Raw genomic sequence first — 12,074 nt, forward strand, 5'->3', positions numbered from 1 at the left:
TAAAAACATTCAACCCAGCTGGGTTCCCAGTATGCTCTGTTCTCACTACCCTTCCTTCTGGGCCAGCGGTGGGGCCCCAGCAAGCAAGAGCCCAATGCCTGTGGACTGCACTTTCATTCAGGCCTGGTTGGAAAGGGCTTTTAGGAAAGAGGAGGAGGGGGAGAAGTAACCCTTTGGCTTTCTTCTTTTACAACAAATGTCTTCCCTTTTTCTTTTCAGGGAGGAAAAATGCCAGCTTCTCTGAAAAAACTGCAGCAAATGGCTGTTTTCATGGGACTGTTCAGTGGCGGGGGATGCATCGTGATGTATAATCTTATGCAAAGTAAGTCTTGCTGCTGTTAGCAACCTTATTTCTCCTCTGCCCCTTTCATTGGCTTTTGTGTAGCAGGGAAAATAGCAGCATGCAAGATGTGAAAAGCAGATGAAGTTAAGGGAAGTGTGGGTGAGCCTCTGGGTTCTGCCTCTGTGGGCTCTGCTTTGTTCATCCCCAGGGCTTTTGCTCTCCCAAGCACTGCTGCATGCACTTCCAGAGGCGAATATTGCATAGGAAGCAAGCTGTTGTGGTCAGAAGAAAGTCTGGGTTTTGGGGGTTTCCTGAGGGTGAAGTGAAAGCTTAGGCAGTAATACAGGTTTCATTTCTTCACTGAGATTTTATAACTGGGCAGAAAAAAAGGACCATCTGCAAGAAGGTATTAGTATCTAGCAGTTTTATCTGTAAATCTCTATGTGGTGCTGCCCCTAAACACAATGCACCTGTGAAGTGCTAAGACGTCATTAGTTTCTCCTGAATGAGGGATAGATAAGAGCATCAGCACTGAGAAGACCAGGACAAGGAGAGAAAAACTAGACAGATGATGTTGCTGTTTATAGACATCTCTAGTTGCTACACGTCTCTGGCCAAGAATCCAAATTACTAGTCCAAATGATAGATGTTGCCTTTCTCTAAAACAGCTTCTAGATATTTAGCATCAGAACAGAAATAGGCTTTGCCTCTCTTTCAGGGGGTGCTATAGGCCTCTTGCTGGTGCTATCAAAGACTATTGCTTTTCACCTACCCTTATATCAGAGGATGCTGCCAGAAAAGTGTAGCTGAGCCTGTTTCCTCAAGCCTTCAGATAAGCTCTGAAACCTCCCCTTCATTTTACACATATTAATAATAAATCAGACAAGGCTGGAAAGCAGGATTTAATTTTAGGCAGCTCATGCCCTCAAGCTCCAGACTACATGGAAATATGATCCTTTGCTTTAAAATATTGAATCTGGCTTTAACAAGGACATTAACATTTTTTAATTTTCAACTTCAGCATTGTTATCTAGAAATCTCGTGGGGAAGTCACCCCCTGTGCTATACAGCAAGTAAAGTGGGCTGGTTCCTGCATCACTTAGCTGTGCAATCAAGTGGTGCAACACGATGGCTACTTCTGCCTCTGTTGTAATATCAGGGGCCACTGAGTAGCTGTCTGGTAAGTTGGTGGCAGGCAGCGGGAGAGGGTTTCTTCCCTTTCTTTGGGCTGAAGGGAAGTTTGCGTGCACGTGGTCTCTGTGCAAACACTCAGGTAATCCTGTTTCTACTGACTCTTGTCACCTCCACACCCTTCTCATGGAACCGGTCTGCTCAGCAAACTCCAGCATCCTTTCAGCTTTTCTACCAAGAGATGTGTGAACAAATGGATTAGTTGGGTATTTTATGTTTAATGCATGAGATGCTAACAAGGAAGAGCTGAGAAGGAGCACCAGGAAACTAGAACCCCTTTCCCCTCCAACCTGCAGGATGGACAACATCATATTTTTAACGTGGTCTGGGTGGCTGTTTGCCATAATCTGTAGGCACTAAATGACTGGCGTGCTGGAGCTCCTTAAGATGGTCCAGGGGGGCCAGGGGAGATCCAGCGCAGGCTGCAGCCTAGCAAAGCTGTTTCTATGCCAACTGGATGCTACCTGCTCACAGAGGATGCCTCTAATTAGGAAGAGGGGGCAGCATCCTTCTGCCTCATGCTCCAAGATTAATACTGACAGGCAAGAGACTAGGAAACAAACCTTACACCTTGTGCTAAACTCTCTGAAATGTGAGGGCAAAGTTGCCAGAGTAGGACTTTTGCAAATGCACACTTTTGGCTTAATTCTACCCTTCTTGGTGTCAAGAGATTGAAGTTATGCTGGCTTGAGTAAATCTAGAAATCTCAGCAAGCAAGCCTTAAAACTGTTAATAAGCAAATACCTGCCACCATAAGGAGGGTCGGCAAGTTTCCAGCCTCTCAACTCTGCACTGTCCACTGGCACCCACGGCACAGCTACACATAGCAACCAGACATTGATAAATAGCAATTTACTTCAATTGTCCTCCATATGCCAACACTGCAGCATCCATCTCCTGTGCTATTGTGGCTGCTTGACCAGTAACTCTAATGGTGCTTCCTTGTGCCTCCCTTTTAATGCATCTGTCTCCCTTTTAATGCATCTGTTGGTAGGGTTGCAGCTTTGTGGCTGCCACTTGGAAAGCTGTATCAAGACCACAGCAATAGTTCCACAGCAGCAGCTGTTCCTGTCTTATGTCAACGTCTGTAAAATATTCTCCATTCCTAAAGTATTTTATGTGCCTCCTATAAAAAAAACCCGCAAACTTGAATTGCCATTAGAACATTTCAGATATTCATCTTTATGCCTTTTTTTCTTATTTTTCTTCCTTTTAGATGACCTACAAATGCATGAAAAGTGAGGAGACACAGCCATAAGCTGTACAGTATGTCAGTATGGAACAGTCTATGTTCAGGGCCCTTTTCACTTAAATGAGTTGAATAACATTTGATGACGGGGTGTGTTTCTTCCTTTTGCCAAATTTCTCCTAATTAATAGTTTTGGACTGTGCATCAGGAAAGGTGTGGTAATCTTGAGAAATTTTTTTTTTTAGCATATGTTTTGATTTTAAGTGAACAGTCTCCTCACTACCCTGTTTCTCTCACCTAGAAAGTTTTGCCAGGACCCAGTATTACCAGCAAGCTTTGGAGCAACTGAACAGCAATCCTGATGCCCTGGAAGCCCTGGGTGCCCCCCCTCTTAAGGTTCACAACATCCGACTGACAGATGGGAGTAATCGCGTAGACACAGAAAGAGCACAGGTAATGCTGGGGAGGTGGTGTCACAGGGTGGCTTCCCAAGATGTCAGGTGACAAGAGATCAGCCAGGGGATTTTGTGACCTGATCAGCAGCTCATAAGTCATTTGAGGACACTGAAAGGCAGTAGAATAGGATATCAGTTGATTTGGAAGACGAATGGATTTCCAAAGTATAAATCTACTAGACTAGAAACAGCAATAGCAGCATCTTCCTGTTGTGCTATATGGGCACATCACAGAATGCCAAGGGACCTCTCAAGCCAGTTGATAGCCCTCCTGCAACTGTAAGCCACAAAATTATTTTCAGATACATATGAGATCCAGCTTTAAAATAGCACCTGTCTTCCTTTCCCCCCCGGATATATCCCCTGCTAGTTTTTAAAGCTTTGTTCAGAGTGAAGTTTTATAGCCACTTACAGGCTATGCTGTAGTACAGCACAGGTGGTGTGGTTTTTAAAAGCACCTGTAAGTTTGTGTCATGGAGAACTGCTGCCCAGCCTGAGACTGAGCGTGGGGGTTACATAGTGACTGGAAAATGCTGCACTGCGTGCTGGAGTATTGCACAAGGCTGCCTTGTGTCAGCTCAGGGCTGGGCCCAAGCAAACCTTGCTAACACAAGTCCACCTCCTCTCAGTGTTGTTGCCTGAAAAGGACTTTCCATCAGTGTTTTTACCCCTTAATCCAGGGCTAGTTGCCCTTCCCTTGTTTTGCTGGTGACACAAAACGTCCCTATCGACTCTCCAGGTCCTTCACTGGGGTAACTTGTCACATCAGAATAATTTTGTTCTTCCTGTTGAGTAGTTCTGAATTTTAGGGACTGAGCAAGGGCATTAAGGAATGATTCAGATGGTACATGAAGGAGAGGGACTATCAGGGCAAGATAAAACCCCAGCCTTTAACCAACTCATATAAAATTTCTTTACATTTCCCTCCAGCTAGGCTGCACTCACATGACACCCTGTGCCAAAATGTTTCCCAGGTTTTATAGATTCTACCAAGAAACATGTCTAAGGAAATAAATGTGCAAAACCCCACACAATCTCTTATGCTGACTGAAAGGCAGATAACCTTTCCCACTGGTGTTTTCCTATGTCACTGTTTAAGAATGCTAGTCACTTGGGTGACTCAGGGTGAAGTCAAACCCTGCCTTCTACCGACCTCACCCAAGACACAAACCACCAACTTTCTTCTCCGCTTTTTCATGCTCCTAAGCATTCATGTTCTCATAAAACAAACTAGTAAATCATCATTATAACATAGGTCAGTTTACTGACTCCATAACATTCCCATCTCCTGGGTCTGTTGGAGAACACCTGGCATTTTCTCTTTGTGATTACAACACCGCCAGCAAATGCTACACCTGAAACATATTTCTTTTTTTCAGACATTAGACCAAGTGCAATTGGCCACCTTGGTCACTGCTGCAGCTCCAGCTTTGTTTGTCAATAACTGAGTGATAGAATTTATGACACTGTAAAAAAAAAAGTAAAAATCACTGAAAGTCTTATTGCCTTGGTGTGTGTTGAGGAACTGATCTGTAGAGGATCTCAACCTACTGGCTTGTTATGGTTATGAGAAGCCCTAACGGTGCAGGTTAACTCTGGATGACCATGCATTCTGGTAAGGAAAGGTGTTTGCTCATAAATATTTCAGAGAGCGAGTGATTTTCCCTGGGGGTTGCAGCTGTAACAGTACATTCTTTCAGCAGAGAGAGATTAATGCATGGCAGAACAGGCATACTTGTGTAGCCACACACATGTTAGCTGTTAGAATGGCTTGGTCAGACTGAGATACAGTGAAAAACATACTTAGAGCTTAAGGTAAAGAGGTGTTATATCTTTAACTGTAGAAGGAGTAAATGTCCTTTTTGCTTCGATGAATCTTTAACATGCTTTTACATTTGCAGATAAAGCTACCAGTATCTGGAACAAAATCAGCGGGATACCTCTACATTAACTCAGAGATGGACCACTCCCGTCAGCGGTGTGTACTGGGGGAGGTGCTGGGAGAAATGTCTGGATGCAGGGAAAGAAGTGGTAGGAGAGAAGAGTAGAGCAGGATATTTGCTTTAGTCATCCGTGTTGCTGAGATCATGCACACAAAGCAAGCGGAAACTCCTGTCTGAAGGTCTTGTGAAAGGTCATTAACACCATTATGACTAAAATGTAAATTAGTTGAGAAATATATTGAATTCATCTCTCTGAGTGCCAATAGAAGAGCAACACGAGCCATTCATTTGTGTTAACTGTGTTCTGCAAACTGTAGCTTGGTACACATACAAATACTATAAGCCAAGGTAACGCATTGTCCCCTTCCACCCCTGCTCCCCACAAAGGTGAGAGGCTGTTGAACAGCAATCCTAACTCTAGTCTGGTATGGATTGCAGTAAGCAAATCACACATTTCATCAGAGCCATGCAAGGCGAGCTGAAAATGCAGGATTTTTTTTTCATTTCATAAATATGGTCCTTATGGTTAAAAAAAATTGCTAGAACAGATATATTACAGTTGAAGGATGCTCTGATTCCACATCATATAGAAGTGACTTTACATTTTTGTAGTACTGAAGCCTGACAACCTCCTTTGTCAAGGGTAAACTGGTTTCTAGAACTGGGCAAAGAATTGCTATGTGAATTCAAAGTCCATCTTCCATTGCAAAAGACTGTTTTATTAGATGCAAAGCTCTTGTTAGGTACTTCTGTTAGCTCTATTTGAAAACCAAAAGCTACAAAACTCTTACTTAGCTGCCACCAGCCATATGGTAATGTTTTATTTTCATAATTAGATGAGCATGACTTAGTGTTTCTCTTCTGAGTAAGTACAGGCAGTAAGGTGTAAAATGATGTGAGTAAGGCACTAGACTGGGACTTGAAAAACTCAGTACCAGGCCTGGCCTCCTCCCTAGTGACCAGAGATAACCCCAGAGGTCCCCAGCCACCTTTCTTGCACACATCACTTCCTTGGTGCCTCAGCTCTGATCTCCTCGCTCCTCCTTAGCCCCTCACAGACTAGGGAAATAACAGTTCCCTGACATTCCATGCTCACAGTTACTGTGAGGATAACTGAAGATTGCAAGGTGTTGAACTACATTAATGCTTATATATATATCTCTCAGAGTTTTGTTTTAAAGTGTTTTTAAAAGTTTTTAAAGCTCTCCGTGTATTTCTATAAGCTTAAGATAAAAAAAAAAGGCATCTTCTTGTAAGAGGATTTACATCAGACTCAACCAACTCCATCTGTGTGCAGGGTCCCGTGTACAGCTTCATGTGGGGCTAAGGCAGGACTTGATGTCCTTGCACCCAGCTGAGGAACTAACAGTAAAATGGCTGGGAGTAACAAACATGTACACAGGCTATCCTAGTGGAGTTCCACAGATTATACATGTGTGCTTTTCCAGCAGTGACTGGGGAGGCAGTCAGACCCATTCCATGACGCTGGAATGGGCTGCCCATCCAAAGTGGTGGATTCTCCATCCCTGGAGGTTTTTAAGATGAGACTGGATGTGGCACTCAGTGCCCTGGTCTAGCAACCACAGCGGTAGTGGATCACGGGTTGGACTTGATGATCTCGGAGGTCCCTTCCAACCCAGCTGATTCTATGATTCTATGACACTGGGAGTTGAGTGCTCTGTGCAAGAATAGTGTAGGCTCCTAAGCCACAGAAATGCATCTGACTCTGAGTGTGCAGTCTGTCCGTAGGGGTTTATTTGTTTATAAAAGAGAAGGCAACTGAAAAAAGGGAAATTTGGAATCTGTGAGTTCATTTGGAGCAGGAGGAAGAGGCATTCGCTCAAGCGCAGGCAGTGCAGGGGTGGGGAGGGTGTCCAGAGGCGAGGGCAACCAAGGCACCAGTTGTGCAAAATGACACTTGCCTGCCCCAAAGTGAATGGAGAGAAGGGCTGAGATCCCAGGCCACACTGTGGGGAGGGAGCAGTTCCTCCTTCAAGCCCGGTTATAAAGGAGGCAGTTGCTTGTCCTGGGTTGGGAGTGGAAGCAGAGGGAGCAAAGAGCCCTGCTGCAGACCCATTGCACAGAGGTGCGGCAGCCTAATTACCTAATTGTATGTACTCAGCACTGACTCCAGCAAAAGCAGAGCTGGGTGAGCACCAGGAGCTTTTGTAAAAATCCTGTTTTAGTACCCCAAAATAATAGTCCTTTCCAGCTGGAAAAGCAGCATGAACAGTCTCTCAGAAGTGGGTTTGGAGCAGAGCTTAGAGGAAGGAAAAGACTCCCCCTCAGTCTCCAACAAATGCAGTTTTCCTTCTTTGAGTAACCACTGTTGTACCCTGTCAGGGTTTCAGCAGTCACATTGAGTGATCACACAGTGTTCAAACTCCTCCAAGCCAGGATAATTCCTTAGCAACACCGTCTGGCTCCAAGGCCAGAGAGGAGTGGAGTAAGGAATGCACCCGCAGGATGGAGAGGAAAAAAAGGCAATGGGTCAGAGGAGGAATATTCCTATCTAAGAAGAGCTGGCAGGATTTTATTTGAGTTGCAGCAAATAGGAAACAGGCATCTCAGACCTTTGAATCTGGGCTGTGCTATGCTATTAGGGAGAACAGCTTTCAGAAGCTGGCACTTGCAAACCAAGTTTTAAAACGTTTGAGAGAATTTTTAAAAGCAGTAGAAGTGTGGAATGATTTGTTTCTCTGTGCCAGCTATTTCTACACTGACTTTACTACTGTGATTGATAGAAGTTAAAAATCTCCTTTGTTTTGTGTCAGCTGGTGCCTTCAGGATGTCACCTTGAAACTACGGGATGGTCAGAATATCCTTGTTTACCACTCCCCGGTGGAAAGCATTGGTGTGCAAGAAGGCTAAAAATCAGAGACAGCTGCCTCTCCACCTCCCATTGAGCCAAAGGAGCCATTAATCGATTGCATCCTGCTGTGTCCATGAATGTACACAGTTGTCACAAGTGACAGTTTCACTTAAGTGGGTGCTCTCAAGACAATTTTCTCTCTAAGATTGACCTCATCATTGTTGTAATTGTAATTTCTTTCTTTTGCTAGTTTATTCATGTGTTCAACAGAAGCCTAAAATAAATACCTTGCAAAAGACTTGCTGTTCCAGAGAAGTCACGTGTTATGCCCTGTGTGTGCTGGTATTATGAATTTGAAATAAATAAACAAACTGGGAGGAAACTTACATTTGTTTTACAATTGCAGACCAAAGTCAGGACAGTTGAGCTGCTCTGTCATAGCCAGAAGACCAAGCCAGCTTCTGAAAGCGATCCCCTTGCTGCTTCAGTTTTAGGTGTTACCTAAATCAGGAGCAATGAAGCAGCAAAGGTGAGGCTCAGCAGCAGCACCCTCCACGCCACATATCAGGTAGATTTGCTCCCTTACAGATATAATTAAAAAGCTCATGAAATAGCTGAGGCTATTCCTTGTAACTTAAGAATTCCAGGAAGAGACTCGCTGCTCACACTGAAGGTCACTCAGAAGAAGCCACTGCCTCACACTGGCACTGCCTGACATGAGTTCAGGAGGGGACATTTACTTAGGGAGGAGAACACTCAGGAGGTGCAGAACGGGTGAAGTACTGTCCCAGTTCACTCTGACTACAATAGGAGATTTTGACTGTGCCCTGATTCTGTCTATCAGGTAGAGAATTGCCCATCACCAGAACTAAGCTGAGGAATAAGTAAAAAAATCCAAAACATCAAAAATACCCCAAAACCCAAACCAAAATCCGAACCACACCAAACAAACAAACAAAAAAACCCAAATGCATGCATTTTCCACTCCCACCCCAAACTGCACACATGAACAATTGCAAAGCCTAAGGCACAGTCTGAGACACTGAAAAAACACAAGTAACTGTCCTGCCTTCGTACCTTAAAGTAACAGATGAGCCATTAAGAACATCCAGGCAGAAGAGTATTTTGGATTCACTCTAATGGAGATGCTTCATCAAGCTGGGAAAGCCCAGAGCTTATATCACTCAATTCCCTTTTCCTCCCTCTCCATGTCTTCATCCAAATTTGAGTCCTAGAAACCCACCTGAGGCAGAGGCACTGCAAAGCTTTTCACAGAGAAGGGCAAACTAGATCAAAGAATTGTTGAATAACAGTGAGCACTTTCTTGTTCAACAATGACCCAGCAAGCTGGGCAAGGTGGCTTTTGAATAAACCCGAAGAGCAAATGCCATAATAAAAAGAAAGAGATACTAAAGGACCACAGCAAAGGCGTCTTGGACTAACAATTTTAGAAAGAAACAATACACATGCTGTAGTTTGAACTTCACAAAGAGCAGTCAGGATGAACAGCTCTTGTGAGACCTGATCCAACCCGCATGAGAGCCCAGCACACCAGGGAGAGGATTAGGATGAATCAAAGAGAGACAGCATTACCCAGATTGAAATCACTCCTTACTGGTTTTGTAAAACAAAATATAAACCATGTGATGTGAAAAATATCAGCCGAGCACTACTGCAGCCCAGCTAGCAAGAGCATCTGAGAGATATGGAGATCTCCAGGACACCTTGTGTCTCAGAGCTTGATCAGCTCTAGCTTTTGGTCACTGAAGAAGTTTGGTGGGGAATCAAACAGTAGACAAGAAAAAGCAAAATAAACCACTTCTTATCCATCAATTACCACTTTCCTGGCTGCAGCTTTGATTTCTTCCTAATCTCCAAAGATGATGTGGCTGTGGAGAGCAACCCCAGCCTGCTCAGTCAGACATAGTCCCTCCCTATGTCTTCACTGGCTGCATCTGGCATGCATTGCTGTTCATCTGCATTTTGTCACCTCTGTGTGCATAGTAAGCCTGGAGCCTGCAATGGCTGCAAGGGGAGCAAGTGTCCAGGAGACCTGGCCACAAGCACCCCAGCCTGCAGCACAATGCTGGCTCACCACCTCCTTGGCTCTTGAGCTGGCACACACAAGATCCCCACTCTGGCTTCACAAATTGCTGCACCACAACACCACTGCATGGCCTGGCTCTAACCCTGGGTTTTCCAGGCCTGGAAGATGTATCCTCACACAAACCTTACCAGTAATACTGGAGATTTTGTTACCTTCCTTGGGGGAAGCAGGGCCCACAAAGAGGTTTCATCTCTCACTTTCCCCCCAGAGACCCAACAAAGCACCCCTTTAACTTTGAGCACACCCAGTCATCCAAACCAACCAACAGGGTCACCAGAGCTGTAGGAACAGACAGTATCATCATATCATACCAATTCTCTAAATCAAATCTTTAAACCCAGAGAAGTGAGAAAGCAATGGGTGGAGCTGGAAGCCAGCAAATCATTACAGTGGGACAAGAGTAAAATCACAATCAAATCCCTGCCTTTGTTTTATTACCAGAGTCAGCAAACACAGAATTTCTTACCTCGTGACCTTGAAGAGCTGCAGAAGTCACTTCCTCTCCATGTTTGAGCTCTTTTAGGACGCACATATTCAAAGGGGAAAAAAAACCACTCAGCAGGTTGGTGCCAAGCTGCTTTAGCCATGTGGCTCCCATTAAATACATCACAGCCCACGGCTGCTTTCAGAGAGGACACAGGTGCAGCAGGAGCAGCCAAGGGAGCTGGAACATGCCAGGAAAACAGGGAGAGCAAAGGTCTCAAAACCCAGCAGCTGCTGAAAGCCCAAATAACTTCAAAAGGGCACCTGGGCCCTTTGGAGTCTTTTCTTCTAAGGAACACTGGAGCAGATTAAGTTCTATTTAACTTCATTATGTCACTGAAACACTGATTTCATTTTTGTTGAGAAAATATTCACCTTTTGATAAAAGACCCTAGATCCCACAGAACAGTTAAGGTTGGGAGGAGCTTTGGGAGATCATCTAGTCCAAGTGTTTCATTCCCACCAGGGTCAGCTAGAGCATATTACCTGGGACCACATCCAGTCAGCTTTTGAAGATCATTAAGGATGGAGACTCTGTGACCTCTGGACAAGCTGTACCAGTGTTCAGCCATTCTCACTGTAAAAAAAGCTTTCTCTTATGATTAAACAGAATTTCGTGGGTTTCAGAGTGTGTGTCCACAGCCTCTTGTCCTGCAACTGGACACCACTAAAGAGAATCTGGCTTCATTCTCTTTAGTCTTCCCTCACACTGATAAGATTCCTTGCTGAGCCTTCTCCAATTCCAAGTCTCTCAGCTGTGTTAACAGGTGCTGCAATCCTTTAACCATTTTAATCATGTTCAGTATGTTAAATAATTTCTTTTTAATTGTCTTGAAAATTTGCACAGTTCCTTTTCCAGTTGCTGGTGTGGTTAAAACAACCATCATTGTCATGACCTTCGCTGGATTGCGTGTTTGTTTCTTATTCTCTAGTTTGATTTTAATTGCTTCTGCCAGGCAGCCATCACCCTCAAGGAAACTATCAAGGTGGCAGACTGTTCAGGGCAAGGACTTAACTTACAGCTGAGGAACAACAAATATTGCTCAGCAGGCTTGAACCTACTTGAGTTGGACCTGACTAGCACACAGGGGCAGTGTAAAGCCAGGTGTTTTAAAAGCACTACCTTCAGAAAGCCTAAGCGGGTTGACATGTTCCCTTTTGAATATGTTTCTCCAAGGAGTAATAGAGTTTTGTCCAAGTCAGTTAACTTTGTACCTTGGGCAGATGTCTTGCATTGCACTGGGAACACAAGTAATTTGAATTCATCTCGCATTCAGAAATGAGAATGCGTCCAGTTGTTTCCTTCATCTTTCCTGCTTGTCAAAGAAAAATCATTTTCCTGCATGGTTTTTTGCAAAATTTGCAAGTTCCCTGCAGCAGGGCCCAGACAGTCCTGTAACACAAGGAGCAATGGAGACCTGCACATTTTTGGTGTTATTTTGGAAGACACATCACACTTGGCCAAATGCCTTTGGTTCATTTTAATTAGCACCAATTGTATAAAATTAATAGAATAATGTAATTTCTTAACCAATCTAGTGCTGTTTCTGTTAATTTGCTTTCCTAGGGGATTTAGGAGCAAGCACCTTTATTCAATAACTTCTGAGAGAC

The 12,074-nt window shown here is 44.1% G+C and overlaps 1 protein-coding gene across 3 annotated transcripts in view; it reads left to right on the forward strand.

Moving 5' to 3' along the window:
• LOC127476479 (cytochrome c oxidase assembly factor 1 homolog) overlaps positions 1-8,261 on the forward strand; it is a 52,918-nt gene extending 44,657 nt beyond the window's left edge. For all 3 annotated transcript variants that reach the window (XM_051799443.1, XM_051799445.1, XM_051799444.1), the window contains 4 exons: positions 220-322; positions 2,965-3,116; positions 5,020-5,096; positions 7,836-8,261. In XM_051799443.1, coding sequence (XP_051655403.1) covers positions 220-322; positions 2,965-3,116; positions 5,020-5,096; positions 7,836-7,932 — 429 coding nt within the window. In that variant the 3' untranslated portion in view covers positions 7,933-8,261. The remainder of the gene's footprint in view (positions 1-219; positions 323-2,964; positions 3,117-5,019; positions 5,097-7,835) is intronic.
• The last annotated feature ends 3,813 nt before the right edge of the window (positions 8,262-12,074 follow it).

Source organism: Manacus candei, unplaced genomic scaffold (genome assembly GCF_025592945.1).
Source record: "Manacus candei isolate 608988 ecotype Guabito, Panama unplaced genomic scaffold, ASM2559294v1 h1tg000049l, whole genome shotgun sequence".
Lineage (NCBI taxonomy): Eukaryota > Metazoa > Chordata > Aves > Passeriformes > Pipridae > Manacus > Manacus candei.